The sequence below is a fragment of the Rhinoraja longicauda genome, chromosome 21, assembly GCF_053455715.1.
Source record: "Rhinoraja longicauda isolate Sanriku21f chromosome 21, sRhiLon1.1, whole genome shotgun sequence".
Lineage (NCBI taxonomy): Eukaryota > Metazoa > Chordata > Chondrichthyes > Rajiformes > Arhynchobatidae > Rhinoraja > Rhinoraja longicauda.
The window spans coordinates 16,867,632-16,889,731 of record NC_135973.1 but is presented as its reverse complement, the minus strand read 5'-3'; the positions used below and the strand labels follow the sequence as shown (position 1 = coordinate 16,889,731).

General features: G+C 42.7%; 2 protein-coding genes across 4 annotated transcripts in view; one reads left to right on the top strand and one right to left on the bottom strand.

Annotated features, from left to right (window-relative positions):
* Positions 1 to 3,579, bottom strand: part of iqce (IQ motif containing E) — a 51,697-nt gene extending 48,118 nt beyond the window's left edge. The window contains exons 1-2 of the mRNA XM_078417846.1: positions 3,310 to 3,579; positions 2,580 to 2,707 (exon numbers count right to left, since the gene is read on the bottom strand). Of these exons, the coding sequence (XP_078273972.1) occupies positions 2,580 to 2,630 (51 nt within the window). The 5' untranslated portion in view covers positions 2,631 to 2,707; positions 3,310 to 3,579. The remainder of the gene's footprint in view (positions 1 to 2,579; positions 2,708 to 3,309) is intronic.
* snx8a (sorting nexin 8a) overlaps positions 312 to 22,100 on the top strand; it is a 41,154-nt gene continuing 19,365 nt past the window's right edge. For 2 of the 3 annotated variants that reach the window (XM_078417848.1, XM_078417847.1), the window contains exons 1-4: positions 312 to 390; positions 13,933 to 14,060; positions 17,501 to 17,633; positions 21,839 to 22,026. In XM_078417848.1, the coding sequence (XP_078273974.1) occupies positions 342 to 390; positions 13,933 to 14,060; positions 17,501 to 17,633; positions 21,839 to 22,026 (498 nt within the window). In that variant the 5' untranslated portion in view covers positions 312 to 341. Of the gene's footprint in view, positions 391 to 3,481; positions 3,829 to 13,932; positions 14,061 to 17,500; positions 17,634 to 21,838; positions 22,027 to 22,100 lie in introns of those variants that run through there. The other variant, XM_078417850.1, reaches the window with a different exon arrangement.

Here is a 22,100-nt window from a genome sequence, read left to right as displayed (position 1 = left end):
TTAGGGGGTGCAGAGAGGAGAGGGAAAGCCTGACTGGTGGAGGCGGGAGTGGGCCGAGGGGTGTTTGCTGATCTCTTGCTTGGCTCACGACCCGCTGCGCTCATTGCTCGCCGTCTCCCTGCTCGGCACCGCCCCTCCCTCACCCCCACGTCCTCCTCGGTGCCGTCGCTCAGCGACATCCTCGCCCCCGGGGCCTCTCGATCTTCACTCTCTGGCCTGGACCCGACTCCAGGTGTTTGACGGCGGGACTATAGCAACCGGAGGGAGCACACTGTGCTGGCCAACTGACAACCTTCCCGAAGCGTGGAAGCCTGGAAGGGAGGGACTACTGAACGCAATGAATGAAAGTGTTCCTAAATGTACTGTGCAGGTACATTCGTGATTCAATCAGTGAGTTTTTGGCCACTCTTTCTCATTCCATTGATGATTGTAAAATTCGTTCTCTCACAGGATTGCGAATCTTTGGGGCTTTTTCTCAAATGGCAGTTGAAGCAGTCTTGGAATACTTTCAAGGCATCATTTAACTTGAGCACAATACCTGATTGTTCTCCCTGTTGTTTTTTAATGCCAGGGGTAGTTAGATTTTAGATAAGCAAATGTTCTCATGGGTGGAGGGGAACTTGGAGTTGAGGTTACAATCAGGTCAGCCATGATGTTATTAAATGGCAGGGTAGGTCCAAAGGTCTGAGTGCCCCTGCTCCTGTTTTGGGGCCTTGGGTGTCTATAAAAATGTTTTCCCAGACCTTCACGCTGCACATGCTTTATTCCGATCTTAAAAGGTAATCTAAAATTCTTAAAAGGAAATAGGATCCAAAGCCTAACCCAATAAAGCGGGCACAGTTTTCTGAATAACCAACATCAGAGGAGGAAAGGAGCTGTAAATTGACTTAAAAGCAAACACCTCATTATATCTGCCCTGTAAACTTGGAGTTATAAATTGACCATCATGTCATCTTTAACATCGGGGAGACATCTGAGGTGAACTGAAGTCAGAACAGAACAGAAACAGCACAGTACAGAAACAATCTCTTTAGTCCAAGCCAAACGGGTGGTTAGATGAACCCCAGAAGGGTCTCGACCCGAAACATCACCCATTCCTTCTCTCCCGAAATGCTGCCTGACCTGCTGAGTTACTCCAGCATTTTGTGAATAAATACCTTTGATTTGTACCAGCATCTGCAGTTATTTTCTTACACAACCCCAGATGAATGATGCACTGCCAATGGTGTAGATGAGCTTGATGAGCTTAACTCAATCCCTCTAAATGGGTGTCCAGTGATTGGAAACATAATCACAAATAGCATGGATGGTGCAATTCATAGAAGGTAACAAATTTCTATTAAAATGCTTCTTATTCTTGCACGATTATTCATTCGCTCGTCCAACTCAAACAATCCTTAACAAACTATCCATCCATTGCTGCTTGAAAATTGTACCCAATGGACTTGTACAACAGGAGGAGAACATGAGGCAATGAACAGTCGTATTCCAACCAAATATTAATCACAGTTCCAGGGACTGAGCTCTTAGGTTTCCTTCTCCGGTAGGATGCTGTTTGCATTGGGACGAATTACAGTATATCTTGGGCACAATTGAAAAATGGTGGAGAGTCCTAAATACAAAGGTGAAGAAATTCACATAATCCTTGTGAACAATTGCCCTGTCTAGACATCCTGACAGGGACTGCAGAAATCCAGAAAGTGACATCAGAAACCATAAAATGGCTCTCAGAACTTAACAGGAGCCACGCAAAGCAGAGAGAACAGCAATGAGCACTACAGTGTGAATTGTTCGTTTTCTAGAACCAGCTCTCATTGATGATGAATTTTGCCTTATTCTTCAGAATGCTAGTGCAGTCTTTGACCTACGGAGGTAAAGGGTATTTGAAGATTAAGACCTCAAATTCAGCACCAAATTCTTGGTCTTATGGACAACAGTAACCCCTGTCATAGAGTCATCCAGCACAGAAACAGACCCTTTGGACCAACATGCCAACCAAGATGCCCCCTCTACACTAGTCCTACTTACCTGCGTTTGACCCATATCCCTCTAAACCTTTCCTATCCATGTACATATCCCAAATGTCTCTTAAATATGTTATAGTACCTAACTCAACTATCTCCTCTGGCGGCTTGTTCCATATCATATATGTTTCTGTGACTTGGACTATCTGCAGCAGGCAACTCAAAGTACTGGAGAGATACCTGAAACTCTCTCTGCAAAATCCTCAAAATCTACAAAAAGCAAACCAGGACGAGAGTCCTCCTGTTAACCAACATCATAGACACTGAAGCACAATTACACTCAGCTCTGATGGGCAGGTTCACACATCTGACTTCTGAAACACACTCGATGTGCCAAATTCTGGCACTGGATAAGATTATGTAGTTGGAGAGAAGAATAGTTTCAATGTAGTTCCCAAACCTTCGAGAAGTGTTACATCACTACGAACATGGGTTATGGCCCATGACCTCTCAAAACTGAGGGGGCAATAAAGTTGGCACTAAGAATCCCATGCACTGGGAATAGACAGAACCCTTATGTAAATGCCAGATGGAATACACCATCTTTGAAATTACCTTCCACCTCCTCCATCGGGGACATCCTGCCTCATCTAAGGCAGAGTCCATGAGTCATACGTTGTCCGTATCAGCCAACTCATGGAACTGGAGTGGGATGCAAGTCATCCTGGATCCTGAGGGATTACCTAAGAAGAAGAGGACAACCGAGTAAGAAATTGGCAATGGACATTTTAGCGAGTACGTTGTTCCATCACTTTGTCACAAGGAACTGCAGATGCTGGTTTACAGAAAAAAAGACATAAAATGCTGGAGTAACTCACTGGGTCAGGCAGCATCTCTGGAGAACGTGGATAGACCACATTCCGGATCGTAGTCCTTCTGTCCCAACCCGTAACGTTGCATTCCCATGCTATACAGAGATGCTGCCTCACCCGTTAAGTTACCCCAGCACTTTGTGGGGTTTTTTTTGCTTCATTACCTGTGTTATTTAGTCTTTTTTGATCTCCACACTTTCACAAAAATTCTCCCTAGTCACCACCACCTCTCTTTGCAATTTAAAGCATACTGGATTTAAATATTATCAATATGCAGGCATTTTGGGGAGAAACGCTAGGTGTAGGATCAATTAGAAATATTAGGAATTTGAAACATGCATGGGACCAATTGAGCGCCTTCTGTCTTGCAGATTCCCCGATCTACTTTAGTGATATAGCTTGAGGGGTATATATCGGGACGGGGACACTTCGGCTCTTCTTTAAAATTTCACAGTGGGTCCTTTTGTGCTCACCCAAAACTCCGAGAGTCGGCAGGGGCAATCTTCAGCAGTTCATCCGGACTGCCGCAGCCTACATTTTTTCTCGATTTCTAGGAGCAGGATTGGAACCTGTTGGTCATAGAAAAGCGACCTGAAACACTGACGATTGTTGCAGTGCGGCGATTTTAAGCCACGGCGAACTCATGGAATTTTGAGTCGATGTCAACTTCGCAGCGCCGTCGGTCGGCCGGCCAGCCGGAGCTCGGCTGTTCCAGGCAGCCCGGCGGGTCGGCTCGGATCGGAGCCCAGCCTGAGGGCGGCGCAGGCGCAGGCGCGGTGGCGCCGACGGGAGGAGGCGATTATAACGGGAGTGGAGTGTTGACAAGCGGGGCAACGTGGAGACGACGTAGACTACTGAGCTGAAGCATCGGGAGCGGACAGGAACACGACACGAGGACGGCATTTACTTTTTTCCCCGAACTGTTTACTGTGTGTGGAGAGGACCTGACGGCAGCTCACATGATTGGGGCATGGAGATAGAGATTACCGAAGGTAGGAGGCAGGCAACGAGCGCAACTCGCCCGGCGACGGCGGCGGCAACAGACAGAGGGATTCTCCTACGATGGAAATAGCGGGACACTCGAGGAGACCTCCGAGCCGAGCTACCCCCGGGGCGCTACAATCTCTTTACGAACCCTCGTCCTCTCCCCGAGACCCTCGCTCACTCACTCACCCACCGGTGTTCCCTCCCTTGTGTTCACTCCAAGCCCCACGGTAATTGGGCGCCCTCTCTTCCCCCCCCCCCTTCTTCACCTGTTACTGGGGCACTCTTGTAGTGTAAAGAGTTACACTATTCACATATTTCACGGAGAGCGCGCTGACAATTTTGTGTGTTTCGAATAAAGCCGTGTCACTAGCTTATATAACCTGTTAACTGTACAGTTTGATTATTATTATTATTAGTTTAGTCCATATACAATTTGGTGCAATTTACTTTCTACCACCTTAACAATGATATTTCGATGATACAGTGGTGAACTGGCCACCACGCTTCATCTCCGCATTTATTTATATGCAAGGCGGTATTCAGCTTTGTGGAATGTGGTTTTCTGTCACTTTTAAAACTTTACCTTTTGCATAGAATTGTGGGTAGCAAATTCCTTTTTAAAGGAATTTAAAATAAATATTCCTCATTTATGGGAGAATAATTTGCATCGTCGTTCGAATACAAGTTAGAAAAATAATTTGAATATGTAGTGGTTCGAATTCCAGTTTGAGAAATAATTATAAATAATTTTAATCTACGTTCTATTTCATCATATTGTTGGGATATGGAGCACACTTTGCTCTCCTCAGTTTTTGAGTGCTGTAATTTCCTGTCGTTACACGTTGCATTGAATGAGAAATGGTGTTTCTGTTTCTCATGCCCCAACTGCCACACGACCAAAGAATCGACTATTTGAACTGTCAAAGATGACAGTCTTGTACAAATATGAGAAAAGGATGCGATATCTGACTTCGTGATTGTTGAGATTTGGATTCAGATGGGTTTATTGTCATATACACCAGGGTGTAATGAAATTCCTTGTTTCCATAAAGTGCAAAGTAAACAGTAAATTGTAATGATGGATACACCAATAAAATAAATGGCAAATGCAAAACAGCAGAATTGGGCAAAGATTGTGGTACAAAAGAATACTAAAGTGCATTCATGAAATAACGGAATGAGGTACTGTTAAGAGTACATGGCTGTGCCTCTGGGAAGGAGGAGTAAAAAGTGAATAGTTCATGAGTCTGATAGCAGTGTGCAAGAAGCTGTTCTGAAGTCTAGACGATTGGGCTTTCAAGCTCCTGTATCTTGCTGGAGATAGAAGTCTTCTGATACGCTTGCCTTCACTGGGAAGGGTATTGAGTACAAAAGTTCAGACATCATGATGTATCTGTACAAGTCGTTGGTGAAACCATATTTGGAATACTGTGTGTAATTCTGGTCGCCCAGCTATAGGAAGGATATCATTAAGTTGGAACGGGTGCAGAAGAAACACAACAGGATGTTACCTGGACTTGAATTACAGAAAGAGGTTGGATAGGCAGTGACTTTTTCCTTTGGGGCATAGGAGGCTGATCTTATTGAGGTGTACACTATCATGAGGGACATTGATAAAGTGGAAGCTTGGTCTTTTTTTCTCCAGAATACAAAATTCTAAAAGTAGAGGGCACAGGTTTAAGGTGAGAGGGGAAAGATTTATGAGGGACCTCAGGGGTAACCCTTTCAATTGGAGGATAGTTTATATCCGGAATAAGATGTCAAAGCTCTAGAAGTGGATACATTTACAACTTTTAAAATACATTTGGACTGATATACAGGAGTAGCTCAGTGGGACAGGCAGTAACTCTGGAAAGAAGGTATTGGTGACTTTTCGGGTCGAGACCACCTTCGGACTGGACCTGAAATGCCACCCATTCCTTCTCTCCAGAGATGCTGCCTGTCCCGCTGAGTTACTCCAGCATGTTGAGTCTATCTCGTGTTTAAACCAGCATTTCAGTTCCTTCCTACACATTTGGACTGAGAAATAGATAGGGTTTAGAGGCCTGTGAGCAAAAGGGTCAAATTCTGTATGCTAAGTTGGTCAACATGGACAAGGTGGGCCAAATGGCTTATTTATGTGCAATGCAACTTGTGAGAGAAATGGAAATGGCCAGATTGGCAGGTGTCCTCGATGATTCTTCCAGCCTTCCTGGTGCAATGTACCATGAAGTTGGACTGGATGGAAGGAAGTGGCGATCCTGTAATGGACCAGGCAGTGTTTACCGCCTTCATGCAAACAAAATGGAATATGGGGTTGTCAAGTTGACATTTGCCAATGTCTGGCTTGCTTAGATGTGCCTTTGGAAGTTTGGACAACACTGATAAATTTACGTCTTAACCAATGGAGGTTACAATGTAAATTTTGAGAGCAGAAACATATCAGGTATCTTGCGCTATTCCAGAGCAGTGAAGTTGAAGACTTTGTCCTGTTATGTCTAGGATGCTGAATAGACCTTGAGGAAGATAGCTGTTCCCTCTTCTTTTATTCCAGATATAAGGAGTCGCAGCATTGTTTCACTGCTTTTTGTAGCAAGCCAGTATGCAAGGATTCTAGGTGGATCATTTTGTCAGAGCACTCATTACACTCATTCTATACTTTTCCAAACACTTTTGAGACTTGCTCGTGGTTGAGGAATGACCTTATTGAGGTGTACAGTATCATGAGGGGCATTGATAAAGTGAATGCTTTAGCCTTTTTTTCTCCAGGATACTGAATTCTAAAAGTTGAGGGTACAGGTTTAAGGAGAGAGGGGAAAGATTTATGAGGAACCTCAGGGGTAACCCTTTCACATGGAGGGTGGTCGATATCTGGAATAAGATGTCAGAGGTAGCTCAAGAAGTGGATACATTTATGACTTTTAAAATACATTTGGACTGATATATAAATAGGGTTTAGAGGGCTGTGAGCAAAAGGGACAAATTCAGTATGCTAACTTGGAAGTTGAAGACTTTGTCCTGTTATGTCTAGGATGATGAATAGATCTTGAAGAAGATAGCTTTTCCCTTTTCTTTTATTGCAGATATAAGGAGTCACAGCATTGTTTCACTGCTTTGTGTAGCAAGCCAGTGTGCAAGGATTCTAGGTGGATCATTTTGTCATAGCACTGAACATTCATTCTATAATTTTCCAAACTCTTTTGAGACTTGCTCATGGTGTTGCTTAACTTTCCAAAGCATACACTGATTTCTGCTTCCAAGTCAGGATTTTGTGAAACGGCAGAGCCCAAGTAAGTGAACTTTACAGATGTTGCCAGGTTTTCACTCAAACTTTACTAGGGCAATTATGTTATTGGCCCATGATTATATTCTTTAGGCTGAAAACATTAGGAGCACAAAAGAAGCTATACATAAAACTTTGTAGTCCTGCCTTTGAATGATTAACAAATGCCACAGCAGATTTTGTGATCACAAACATCTTGGGTTTTACATTCAGTTTTTACCATTGGACCTGGTCTGAAGATATTCTCCTGAAGAGTTACTGAATGAATAGTTGAGTAGAATAATACAGAAAATCTGAGCAAGGGCACAGCCTTGTTTGGTGTGATCCATTGAGCTGCAGAATAATGCAAGACTTGAGGAGGCTCGGGAGGGTAGCACATCTTTAAGCTTATTTTCAGGAAATAAAATCATTCCAGCTGACGAGAACAAAACATTTGAGAACAAACATTCATAGGAAATTTCCTTATTCCTGATGCATTTCTTGTACCAGCCTCTAAAATGAGAACATTGTTATGTTAACAAGAGTCTTGAGTGCTCACAGGGAAACCTTTTTGGCATATATGCTTTCCAGTGATACCTAGCAAGGATATACCACAGGGGTTATTACAGTTGCTCACTTTTTTTTACATTTGTTTTGGTACGGACTATGCCAACATCTTTCATGTCTTGAAAACCCTGCCCTTCACTTCAACACTTAAATATTAGTTTGTGCATATTGTGGAGGAGATTGTTGCGCTCAAAATCGTGTTGGGCTTTGCCACAAGCACCTGACCTGGATTTATTTTATTCATGGTCAAATCCTGTCATTGGTGTGAGGTGTTCAAGATTGCTGAGAATAGAATTTCAGACCCTTTGTGAATTCTCAACGGTTCAAAGGTCTTTTATTGTCAAGTGTATCAATTAAGGTACAGTGATATTTGTATTACCATACAGCCATACTAAAAAAAGCAACAAGACACACAACTACATAAAAGTTAACATCAACATCCACCACAGTGGATACCACATTCCGAAGGCAATAAAGTCTAATCTTCTTCCCTCATTTTTCTCCCGCGGTCGGGGCAGTCGAACCATCCGTCGGGGCCTTCGAAGCTCCCGCGTCGAGGCGGTCGAAGCTCCTGCGGCTTGGAGCTCCTGAAGTCGGTCTCTAATCAGAGACTGCGAGCTCCACGATGTTAAAGTCCTGCAGGCTCCCGCGGTTGGAGCTCCCGAAGTTGGTCTCCAGCAAGAGACCTCCAGCTCCTCGATGTTTGGCCGCAGTGCGGACGGAGATACGATACTGAAAAAAATTGCATCTAAGAGATTTAAAAAAAAGTTTTCCCAACCCCCCACCACCCCCACATAAAACAAACTAAAGAGCTTGAAAAACATACATTTACCAAAGTAGGAAGGGACAGACAGACTGTTGGCAAATACAATTATATGTATTATTCTGCACATTAAGCCATCTGGTTATTGTACCGATCTTCCCACATGTCGTTTGTTTTTCACCTTGATCAGCATTTTCGGTTAGCGCCATAACTTTGTATCATTTTAGTCTCTCTTGGTCGTTACCCAATTATTCCCTCTGTTCTCTCCATCTTTTCTTCTCTGCAATTCAGAACACGCCTTTGAAGTTTTGTTTTCATTTCAATTTTTAAGCAACAGAATTATTTTTATTTCTGAACAGTCTAAAATTTATTTTATCTTTGATAGCTGATCTTCTTTGCATAGAATTAGTTTAGAATTTTAAAATAGTCCAATCATTTCATCGTGATTCAAGTGACACCAAGACTACAAGATCCTTTGATAGGTGGCTTCTCTGAACTGAACTCATTTCTGCTCTTGCAGTTTAAGAAATAATAGAGTCTCTTGAGAGAATTTTGACAAATTGAGGGGAGAACTTTCTAGTTTGAACCATCATACGTTTATTTGCAACTCTTGTACAATTTGCTGGGAAGCAGTGAATGATTAGAGTTTCAACTGGCATCGATTGAAACACAAAGTTGCATCATGGATGGGTTGTAGGTCAGTTGCAATCAATGGAAGGAACTGCAGATGCTGGTTTCCACTGAAGATGGACACAAAATGCTGGAGTAATTCAGCACTGCTTGGGGGCACTCAGTTCTACAACATTTCCCTCAGCCCTATCATTTATTGTGCAGTTCTTGCCCTAATAAACCAAATGCAACACCTTCCCAAATGCAACACTTTGCATTTACTTAAATTAAACTCCATCTGCCATTCATCAGCCTATTGGCCCAGTTGACCAAGATCCTGTTATAATCTGAGAAAGCCTTCTGTATTGCCCACTAAATCACTGATTTTAGTGTTGTCCATAAACTTACTAATTATGCCACCTACATTCTCATCTAAACTGTTATTATTAATAATGAGCAACAATAGACCAGGCATTGATTCCTGTGGCACACCACTTGTCACAGGACTCCAGTTTGAAAAGCAACCTTAACATCCTCTATCTCCTACTTTCAAAGTAATTTTGTACCCAGTTGGTCAGCTTGCCCTGGATCCCAAATTTCCAGACCAGCCTCTGATGCAGTGCCTTGTAGAAGGCCATGCTAAAGCCCATGCAGAAAACAGCTACTAAATTGCTCTCATGCTTCTTCTTGGTCACTTCTTCTTAAAAAAAAAACTCGATCAAATTTGTGAGTTATGATTTACAACATACACAACCTTGCTAACTCTAATTAGTCCTTGCCTTTCCAGATGCATGTAGGTACTGTCTCTCGTAATCCACTCCAATAACTTGTCCACCACAGATGTTAGGTTCACTTGTCTGTGGTTCCCAGGCCTGTACATGCCGACCATGATGTCTAAGATAGGGGGGGAATTTGAAGGATATGTGTGAGATAACATTTTTCTTGGAATGTGTTGCCAGTAGGGAGGGGGATGTTAAAGTAGATATGTTGGCAATTTTGTGCAGGCATGTGAACATGGAGGAAATTGAGGAATCTGGACCATGTGCAGACAGATAGAATTAGTTTAATTTAGCAACATTGTCGGTACAGACATGGTAGGCCGAAGGTTATGGTGATAGGCAGTGGTGAAGGCTTTGAAGGATTTGTTGCAGGATATGGGCTTAAAATGCAAGGTCAGCTCTTATTGCCCCAGGGAAAGTGTTCAGTTACATTGCCTTCAGCTGCTTTGGTCTCTGGAGTGAGGATACTCCCACAGTGGCTGGCTGAAGAGTTCCAGGGTTTAGACTTTGTGTGTCAATGAAGGAACGGTAATATTTCTCAGTCAGGCTGCTATCTCACTTGGTGGTTCTGTGGGTATCCATGCACCTTGCAGCTTTTAACCTATTAGGTTGTAGAAATTGTGGGTTTGGGCATTGCTGCCAAGGAAACCTTGAACATAAGCTGCTTGGCATTTTGAAGATCTTGCACTTTGCAGTCACCATACACCAGTGGTAGGAGTGAATGTTTAAAATAATGTATGAAGTGGCAATGTTTGAAAACAAGCAGGCTGCTTTGTCTTGGAATATCAAACTTAATATGCGTTGAAACTACACCCATCAAGGTAAGTAGAGAGTCTTTTGTTACATTCTTGACCGGTGCCTTGTGAACGGTGTAAGGGCAGTTATGTTTCAGCTCTGTGATGGCTTCTCAAGATGTTTGGGAGGGACTTAACAGTATTAATACTGTTGAATATGACAGCAGTGACTTGATAATGTTAATACAGTAAACCATCCTTTTAACTGACCTCTCTATAACGGATTTCAGTTATAACGAACCAAATCAGTTTAAACCGAGTTTGTATTTTTTACGGAACACCACAAGGTAGATGGAGTAAATGGTGTTTCTGAATCATTTTAGCTTGGTTTAGTTTAGAGATACAGCGTGGAAACACCGAGTCTGTGCCAATCAAACATCACCCATATACTAGTTCTATCCTACCCACTTGAGACAATCCACAGTGGTTCTATCTTTCCTCCCACATTGTAAAGACAAAGACATTGTGACGACGTGGGTTTCCCTCGAGCACTGCCCCCCGTCCCACTCCACTGCAAAGATCTGCAAATCTGCAGCCCAAGTGAACCCCGCGAACCGCTGGCAGAGTCACTGCCCCACAGCGCCAGAGATCTGGGCCTAACCCCGACCCCGGGTGCAACGCTCCTCCCTGGGTGCCCACCAGCTCCACTCCACACACTAAGTACAACTCTGCGTGTAGGATAGAACCAGTTCACCTGAACACACAGAAGAAATCCATATGGCCGCAGGGTGTACCCAAGGCCAGGATCAAACCCGGGCCCCTAGCGCTACCAGCGAGCCACAGAAGCCAATCAAACCACAAACCTGCAAGTCTTTGCAAAGTGGGATGAAACCTGAGCACCCGGAGGAAACCCATGGTGTCGCAGGGAGCATCTGAGGCAAGGACCGAACTCTGGTCTCTGGTAGCAACTTTACCGCGGTGCCACTGTACCGTCCCAAGACATTGTGTATTGTGTGTTTTTTACGGTTTATTATATAGTGCATGTTTGTTGGTTGTTTCCAATAGTGCTGTACATAGTAACCCCCTTATTCGGTTATAGCGGACAATCAGTAATAACGGGCACTGTCTCCCCCATGTGGTCCATTATCGCGAGAGTTTACTGTACTGTTGAATGTCAAGGAAAGGTAGTTAGCCTGTTTTCTTGGAGGTGATCGTGTCTGGCATTGAATTTGTGGCATGAAACCAATTCCGAATGTTATTGCCAATGGATTTTAATAAGAGGAAGAGATTTCTGCAAGGATATTTATTAATCGCCATATAAAGGTGTAATTCCATAGTTTCCATGAACGCGGTATGAACATGAGAATCATCTTTGCTGTGTTCATTGAAATGACCTCTAGAATTTTGTTTTGTTGCAATATGCCCTCTTGTAAATCAAATAAAGTTACAAATGGTTTGACTTATTTAAAAATCTCAAGCTTGCATTAGGCATGCAGCTCTGGAAATGTTTAACAATGTGAAGTTCTGCAATGTACCATCCATTATGCTTTGCAATCGTAAGAATAATTTGTGCCTGTATAGCTTTGGCCATTTATGTATTGCAGGTGGGTTTAATGGTGTTTCTAGAAAATAATGTATTTGACCGTGCATCCAAGAGTCAAGAATGTTTAATTGTCATATAGAAACATAGAAAATATGTGCAAGAGTAGGCCATTCGGCCCTTCGAGCCAGCACCACCATTCAATATGATCATGGCTGATCATCCATAATCAGTACCCAGTTCCGGCTTTTTCCCTATATCCCTTGAATCCCTTATCCCTAAGAGCTAAATCTAACTCTCTCTTGAAAACATCCAGTGAATTGGCCTTCACTGACTTCTGTGGCAGAGAATTCCACAGATTCACAACTCTCTGGCTGTAAAGTTTTTCCTCATCTCAGTCCTAAATGGCCTACCCCTTATTCTTAAACTGTGACCCGTGGTTCTGGACTCCCCCAACATTGGGAACATTTTTCCTGCATCTACCCTATCCAATCCTCTAAGAATTATGTACAGATAACTGAACAATGAAATGTTTATTTGCTGCAGCTTTACAGACCCATTAATGCAATAATGCATGAAAAAATATGCAGTAATCAGTAATACAATAAGTTAATCAGTAATACTGAGTAACCAGACAATACTACTGCAAACCAAAGTATGCAGTGCAACCAAAACAAGGTTCCCCAGCATTACACAAAATCAAAATGTTTCCAAAGGGTTGTGGTCAAGAACAGCCTGTAGCACCTCTTGGATTGGCTTGCTGAAGGGTTTCAAATTGTACTTTGCCTGAGACTCAAGAATCACATGGGGGTTCTCTCTGCAGTATCCTTCTGAGGAAGTGAGTTGGGCAGAGTAAGCTAGAAATTGAAGTATTGCCAGAAGTGGCTGGGGCATCGGGAAGTATATGAGAGGGGTTGGATAGATTGATGGGTTGATTGAGTGGAGAGTGACAAGGAAGACAGTGTTGAAGGCTGAAAATTCACAAGAAGGCACCATTTTAGAAATATGGATGCTTTGAACTTTCTGGCAGCAGAGTAGGTAATGTGAAAAGTATTAAATTAATGCAATAGTGAATATTTCAGTTTTCTTGGATGCTTTGTAGGAAATAAATGTATGCAAATGGCACCAAATGAGAATTATTCACGAGGAACTGCAGATGCTGGTTTACAAAAGAAGACATGGTACGAGAGTAACTCAGGCAGCAACTCTAGAGAAAATGGATAGGTGACATTTCAGGTTTGGGAAACTGATTGTCCGGTGCGGGGGGAAGAAAACTGGAAGTAAGGAAGGGCAGGACAAAGCTTGGCATGTAATACATTGATACAGGAGAATTGTTTTTTTTTGATGGGCAGATGGTTGGACAAAGACCAGAGATTAATAGATAGAAAGTGTGAGATAAAAGGATTGAATTGTTGCAATTATGAAGCTAAAGGAAGGAATGAAGGTGAGATGGCAGGGGGGAAATGAGTGCGAGTCCAGTTGGGGCATGGGAAATGGGGGTGTGGCTGGGGGTAATATGGGGAAAGAAAAGGTGCTTTATATGGGAGAAGAAGGGTGTGGGTCATGTAGTTACCTGAAATTGGAGAATTCAATATTAATATCATTGGGTTGTAAGCTACACAAGCAGATGGTGAGGTGTTGTTCCTCCAGTTTGCCTCACTCTGGCAATGATGGATGCCCAGAACAGAAAGGTCCATATGAGAATGGGAAGAGGAGCTAAAATGGTTGGCAACAGGAAGATCCAGTAAGCCTTCCAACAAGAGTTTTTGGGATACTTAAGGTTGTGATTGGACCTCTTTTCTTTCACCCTCTTCTGTCACTCACTTTGGAATATACTTTCTTTTTATATCCATACATTCTTTTTTTATAACTCTAGGTGACGTGCCCCCCTATTACCGAGAAGTATATGATGCAATTTGCTGTAAGCTGGAAGACCGTGTGCAGGGAAGTGTCTTTCACAAACTGTTGAATAGAACCAAGCTGCCACCCATTACACAGAATCAGGTAATATGGCAAGCTCCTAGCATGCATTGATATGCATGTGATCTTTAAAGCATGTTGGATATAGTAATTATTGGAGGGCCTTTCTGAATGGTTAATGGATGCATGCGATTGTTAAAAGTTGGAGAATCACTAATTGGCCTGAATTGTATATTGGACACTGGAGAATTAATTTACAGAGATGTTATCTCATTATCTGGGTAAATGTTAATCCATTAATACCACAAAACATATCTAATTTACTTTTCTTAGATGGGACAAGGTAAAATAATACATTTTCCAGTGCACTAGGTAAGTTTCAAGGAGCATGGGAAACAACCAGATAGGTTTTGAGGAAGGGTGAGAAACAGAACCTGATGAGTAGAAAGTGAGATAGACACAAAATGCTGCAGTAACTCAGCGGGACAGGCAGCTTCTCTGGATAGAAGGAGTGGGTGATGTTTCGGGTCGAGATCTTTCTTCAGAGGGGAGCCTGAGCCCTGGTGAGCCAGATGTGTACTAATGGACTTTCCAGATGGGGAATTATCAGTGTTTTAGTGTAGAATTAACGATTAATATATATTAACAATTGATATATATTAATGATTAATATATATTCATGATTTAGACAAAGGAATTAAATGTAACATCTCCAAGTTTGCGGATGACACAAAGCTGGGTGGCAGTGTGAGCTGCGAGGAGGATGCGATGAGGCTTTCGGGTGACTTGGATAGGTTGGGTGAGTGGGCAGATGCATGGCAGATGCAGAATAATGTGGACAAATGTGAGGTTATCCACTTTGGTGGCAAGAACAAGAAGGCAGATTATTATCTGAATGGTGTCAAATTAGGAAAAGGGGAGGTGCAACGAGACCTGGGTGTCCTTGTACATCAGTCACTGAAAGTAAGCATGCAGGTACAGCAGGCAGTGAAGAAAGCAAATGGCATGTTGGCCTTCTTAGAGAGAGGATTTGAGTATAGGAGAGGTACAGGTCCTACTGCAGTTGTACAGGGCCCTGGTGAAACTGCACCTGGGGTATTGTGTGCTGTTTTGGTCTCCTAATTTGGGGAACGACATTCTTGTTATTGAAGGAGTGCACCGTAGGTTCATAAGGTTAATTCCCGGGATGGTGGGACTGACATATGATAAAAGAATGGATCGACTGTGTTTATATTCACTGGAATTTAGAAGGATGAGAGGGGATCTTATAGAAACATATAAATTTCTTAAGGGATTGGGCAGGCTAGATATAGGAAAAATGTTCCCCATGTTGGGGGAGTCCAGAACCAGGGGTTACAGTTCAAGAATAAGGGATAGGTCATTTAGGACTGAGATGAGGAAAAACATTTTCAGCCAGAGAGGTGTGAATGTGTGGAATTCTCTGCCACAGAAGGCAGTGGAGGCCAATTCACTGGATATATTAAAAAGAGAGTTAGATATAGTTCTTGGGGCTAACGGAATCAAGGAATATGGGAAGAAAGCAGGAACGGGGTACTGATTCTGGATGATCAGCCATGATCATGTTGAATGGCGGTGCATGCTCAAAGTTCCGAATGGCCTACTCCTGCACCTATTTTCTATGTTTCTAAAATATAAAACTGGCCAGTTAACCAGTGTTTTGGCATTGTAAAAGATTGACCTATGGACCCAAGTCAGTATTGATAAATATCTTGAGATACATTAGACTGTAGATGCTGGAATTTTGAACAAAAATGCAAACTGCTGGGGGAACTCAGCGGGTCAGGCAGCAACTGTGGAAGGAAATGAACAGATGAAGTTTCAAGTCAGGAAGCTTCATCAGACTGATGGAGATAGCTGGTAGAAAGAGGTGTGGGGAAGGAGAAGGACAACCCACCACCCCTTGGATCCAGGTGAGGAGGGATTGGTTGGCAGACAAGTGGAATGGGAGAGTGAAAAGTGAGGATGGTAACAAAGGCTGGAGGTGATGGGTGGAGAAGCCAAAAGGTGCAAATGGTGGAATATGATAAGAAAGGAAGGTGGAATATGAAATGTAGAATCCAAGGGAGGGATAGTGGTAGTTGAGAATGGGGGGGGGGGGGGGGGGGGGGGGGGTAGGTGATGGATAAATTCAATAATAATCTTCTAAAATATATTGAATTTTAAAAGTAGCGAAGTCCTGGGGTGCGTGTAAGGGATTGTGACCAATTGGCAGCTGTGGACTGTGGCATTTCTCTTTGTTGTATCATTCAATCAAATATAGCCAAAGTGCATGAGAGATCCTGAAGTATTGAAAGGTTTATAGAAACATAGAAACATAGAAAATAGGTGCAGGAGTAGGCCATTCGGCCCTTCGAGCCTGCACCGCCATTCAATATGATCATGGCTGATCATCCAGCTCAGTAACCTGTACCTGCCTTCTCTCCATACCCCCTGATCCCTTTAGCCATAAGGGCCACATCTAACTCCCTCTTAAATATAGCCAATGAACTGGCCTCAACTACCTTCTGCGGCAGAGAATTCCACAGACTCACCACTCTCTGTGTGAAGAAATGTTTTCTCATATCGGTCCTTAAGCTGTGACCCCTGGTTCTGGACTTCCCCAACATTGGGAACAATCTTCCCGCATCTAGCCTCTCCAACACCTTAAGAATTTTATATGTTTCAATAAGATCCCCCCTTAATCTTCTAAATTCCAGCGAGAATAAGCCCAGTCTATCCAGTCTTTCTTCATATGAAAGTCCTGCCATCCCAGGGATCAATCTGGTGAACCTTCTCTGTACTCCCTCTAAGGCTAGAATGTCTTTCCTCAGATTAGGAGACCAAAACTGTACACAATACTCCAGGTGCGGTCTCACCAAGGCCCTGTACAACTGCAGCAGAACCTCCCTGCTCCTATACTCAAATCCTCTTGCTATGAATGCTAACATACCATTCGCTTTCTTCACTGCCTGCTGCACCTGCACGCTTGCTTTCAATGACTGATGCAAGTAAAATATTCACTTGTGAATTTTGGATTCTACAGTCCGTGTTGTTGAATTCTTTGCATTGGTTATACTGGGGAGGGATGAGAAACTGTAGAATGAATTATTGGTTGACCTTTTCACTTCACCACCATCATTATAACATTATTACTTTATGTCTAACTCAACAGGGATGTTGCTTGAACCCGGAATCTCACTGCTTTTTGTGGAAGATCTACTGATTGTATAGACTGCTTGGTCTGTTAAATCTGTATTACAAATGGAAAAGACTGGTGTAGGAGGGAGTGGTGATATAGTCATTAAGCCCCTCTGTACTTTAGGACGATTCCCAAGTGCTGTGTAGTCAGTAAACACTTTATGAAACTTAATTTTGTATTAGTTATTGTGTTTCATACGTAGATCTCTCAAACAAATTAATTTACCTGACGGAGATAGTTCACTGAAACTGTACCACAGATTGGAAGATTTTCATTGCCCACTTACACTGTTTTACTTATTTGTTTCCATGTGCTGTTGTTCCAGATTGCTGAACTTGTGGAATCGTCAAAGGAAGAGCCTCTCTCAAGGTCTGCTCTGTACAAAGGTCTCATGTTGATTGCCCTGGCTCAGCAGGGGAAGCAGCCTTCGGCCAAACTGCTGGAGAATATTGCTCAAGGTAAATTGAGTTATCCCCAGTGCAAAGCTTTAAGGTCAATGAGTTCAATGTTGTGCTTTTGACTTTCTCAAACTTAAGCAAATTCTTAAAATGATGGTGCTGGAAAAACCAGCAATTATTGCCCATCTCCAGTTGCCTCTGAGAACATGCCACCTTATTAAAGGGCTTGTGCCAGTTACGTGATTTTTAAGGTGACTGCCGGCGACTGTCAAAGTCGTAGCAGATTGCCGAAATTTTCTTTTACCCTACGACAATGACCACTACAATGCCGAGTCAGGTCGGTACAAGTTACTTTTTTTGTGAAACTAGCACCTGGCTAAGAGATTACACCATCTTCGGAAACTTTGCGAGATTCTCACGCTTACCTGACCGTCAAACTGTCGCCTCCAATCTACCTGCCAAATGTCCTGACGGTAAATAAATTGGTTAAACAAAACTATCTTCTGTTATCTTCAAATGCCTTTTCTTAATTTAATATTAACGTGCTTTTAAATGCATTTGCGACAACCTAGCAAACCTGGGGACAGCATGCAACAGCGCCCGCAATAAGCTACGATACCTGGCGACAAGCCAGCTATTGCTGAGAAACTTCTATCTGGAATTTTTTTCCGCGACGCGCCGAGATCCGCTACTATTCATTGAAGACTCCTCACGCTCATGCCCGCGACACCCTAGCGAACAGTCGCCTTAATATCGCCTAAGTGGGACAGGCCCTTAAGTAGCTGCAGTCCTTGCAATGAATGTGTAATTCAGAGTAATAGTAGAGAGGATGCCAATTTTAGGTTACAGTTTACTGAACATTCTCATTTGTAATTTTGTGCTTTTCTTTTCTGTCCATGGCCACTTTCCATGTTTTCAATGCCCTCTGTGTTTAACTTAGTGTGTCCTGCAGAGTTCAGGGCTGGGTCATGGTATCCAGATAATGTCCAATATGGTACTAATTAGTAGAAGAGGTGCAAGAGCAGGATAAACACTGTAATCCTCAGTAGTTTATCTGGGAATTACCATTTCTGCTGTGAAACAAATTTGTAGCTGACCCCTGTTTGATGCTTCTGCAATATTTTATTATGTCCGGAAGGGACATTTGCAGAACTGTAGGGAAATTCCAGTGATGTGCAGTAAGTCCTCTTGCCCTTTCCAAAAGCTGGTAAAAGGCCAATGGGTCTCCTCTTTACTGTTTTATTATTCTATTCCACACATGTCCAAGTGTCAGGTTGTATGAGTTGGGTAATTAGAATCTATGGGAGTACTGTGTGTGATTCAAAAACAAATAAGAAACCATTGAAACAATGGGCCTATGTAATGAAACCTCTGTTCTTACTATGCATCTCTTTGGCCCGCAAAGATCAGTAGTTCAAAGTATTTGATGTTCTGAAATGAAGTCCATGAATAAAAGTGTAGAAATGAAGCTTTGTTAGTGTCCTAGACAATTCCCACAATGGCAGCTGGGGAATTTCAATTCTGTTAAATATTCTTAGTCTACTTTAGAGACACAACATGAAAACATGCCCTTCGGCCCACCGGGTCCGCGCCGAGCAGCGATACACACACACGCGCGCACGCACGCACGCACACACACACACACCCCCCCCCCCCCCCCCCCCCAGTAGTCAGGAGTGAATCTGAGTCTCTGGCATTGGAATATGTCGGGAATAAAAACAAATATCTGTAATAGTGACTATAACTGGTGATGTCATGCACGTTTGGGGAAGAAATCTGTGATTATTTCCCTGTCTGGATTATATTTGATTCAGAACATAGTAATTTGGTTAGTGCTTAACTAATTTAGTCCTTGGATATTCAAATCAATGCAATAAGAGATGGGAATAAATAAATGCTGGTTTAATGCCCACTTCTTGTGAATTTAAGAAAAGTGATTATTGCGGCTGTCATGGCTACGTTTCGCTTAAACACCCCATGGGACCAAAGTGGGCTCAACCGGTTGAATGCATTTTGAGTAATTATACTTTGCGCCTTCATTAGGAATAAACCGGAGGAAGCATATCTATAGTGTTTAATAATTGCAGGGAATAAAGTTAAAAGGAAATTAGTTGAGTTCTATCTATTTACTTTGTCCCAAGAAGTTTGTTTAAAGACTGTAATAATTACTGAGAAACTATGCCAACCAAGATTCCTCCTCATCTGTACTAGTCTTAACTGTCTGTGTTTGGCCCATATCCCTCTAAATATTTTCTATCCATGTACCTGTCTAAATGTCTTTTAAATGTTGTTGTAGTACCTGTCTCAACGATCTCCTCTGGTAGCTCGTTCCATATACCAACCACCGTCAGTGTGAAGAAGTTGCCCCTCAGGTTCCTATCCATTCGTTCATCATATGACAGTCCCGCCATCCCGGGAATTAACCTTGTGAACCTACGCTGCACTCCCTCAATAGCAAGAATGCCCTTCCTCAAATTAGGAGACCAAAACTGAAGACAATACTCCAGGTGTGGTCTCACCAAGGCCCTGTACAACTGCAGAAGGACCTCTTTGCTCTTATACTCAACTCTTCTCGTTATGAAGGCCAACATGCCATTAGCTTTCTTCACTGCCTGTTGTACCTGTATGCTTATTTTCAGTGACTGCTGTACTAGGCCACTGCCACCAAAGTGGATAATCTCACATTTATCCACATTATATTACATCTGCCATGCATATGCCCACTCACCCAACCCGTCCAAGTCACTCTGCATCCTCTTAGCATCCTCTTTACAGTTCACACTGGCACCCAGCTTTGTGACACCTGCAAATTTGCTAATGCTACTTTTAATTCCTTCACCTACATCAATAATGTATATTGTAAATAGCTGCAGTCCCAGCACCGAGCCTTGCACCCAGTCACTCGTCACTGCCTGCCATTCTGAAAGGGACCCGTTAATCCTTACTCTTTGTTTCCTGTCTGCCAACCAATTGAGTACCCTGGGATGCAGACCATCAAGCCCTGGGAATTTATCAGCCTTCAGTCCCATCAGTCCACCCAACACCATTTCCTGACTAATATGAATTTCCTTCAGTTCCTCCGTCACCTTAGGTCCTCTGTCCCCTAGTACATCTGGGAGATTGCTTGTCTCTTCCTCAGTGAAGATAGAACCAAAGTACCTGCTCAACTCGTCTGCCATTTCCTTGTTCCCCATAATAAATTAACCTGTTTCTGTCTTCAAGGTATCCACATTTGTCTTAATTAATTTTTTCCTCTTCACATACCTAAAGAAGCATTTACTATCCTCCTTTACATTCTTGGCTAGCTTACCTTCATACTTCATCTTTTCTCCCCGTATTGCCTTTTTAGTTACCATCTGTTGATTTTCCCAATCCTCTGGCTTCTCGCTATGTTATACGTCTTCTCTTTTATTTTTATACTGTCCTTGACTAACCTTGTCAGCCACGGTCGCCTCTTACTCCCCTTAGAATCTTTCTTCCTCTTTATCTGCATTAAACTCCATTAAACATTCCTCAGCCCACATGCCCAACTGATCTGTCATTAAATCATCATCATGGGTCAACAAGATGGATTTCTACAACAATCAAGTGATTTCACAGTCATTTTTACCAATGCCAACATTTTATTCCACTTTAACTGTATTAACCATTTAAAAAAAAATTCAGCTGCTCAAGTGGGATTCAAACTTGTAGCTTCAGATCACCATTTTACATATCTTCTTAACTTGTACTGGAATATCATTTCTGTTTCTCATACCCCATAATGACCCATGCAAAGGACTGTATTGCCAACAATGAAGTACTTATTACTGTACTGCAATTGATGGCTTGTATTGTGCCTTTGGAGTGGAATCTGAGCTTTTCAGCATCTGACTCTGGCCTGAGACTCAAACACTTGGTTATAGAAGGGTCTCTACCCAAAACGTCACCCATTCCTTCTCTCCTGAGATGCTGCCTGACCTGCTGAGTTACTCCAGCATTTTGTGAATAAATCGATTTGTACCAGCATTTGCAGTTATTTTCTTATACTAGGTTATAGCAGGCACATATAACTGAAAAAATGTGGAAAGAGGAGAACGTTTATAATGGATAATTGCAAAGAAAACGGTACCTGATAGAAGGGAATAAATAGTCTTTAATCTATGTTGTGCTATTAGTGTCCAGCAGGTTACTGGGATGCACACCAAAAGTTCTAAACAAGAGTAAGACCATGGGTGATTGGGATTTCCAGTATTGCTTCATAATGATCTACTTTTTCCCCCAAGAGTATCCAAAGCCTCAATTGGGTGACGTGAGTGAGCTGGAGTCGCTCCGGATGCAGGCTAGGGGGAATCCCATTCTTCTCACATGGACTCTGCAAGACCTTTTGCACATCGACATGGTGCAGGTGGAACTAATTCCGGAGAAGAAGGGTCTGTTCCTAAAACACGTGGAATATGAGGTTTCCAGTCAGGTGAGTTTGGCCAAGGCTTTGATCCATCATTGGCCAACCATTGGTGTTCTAAGGTGTTTTTTTGTTTATTCTTC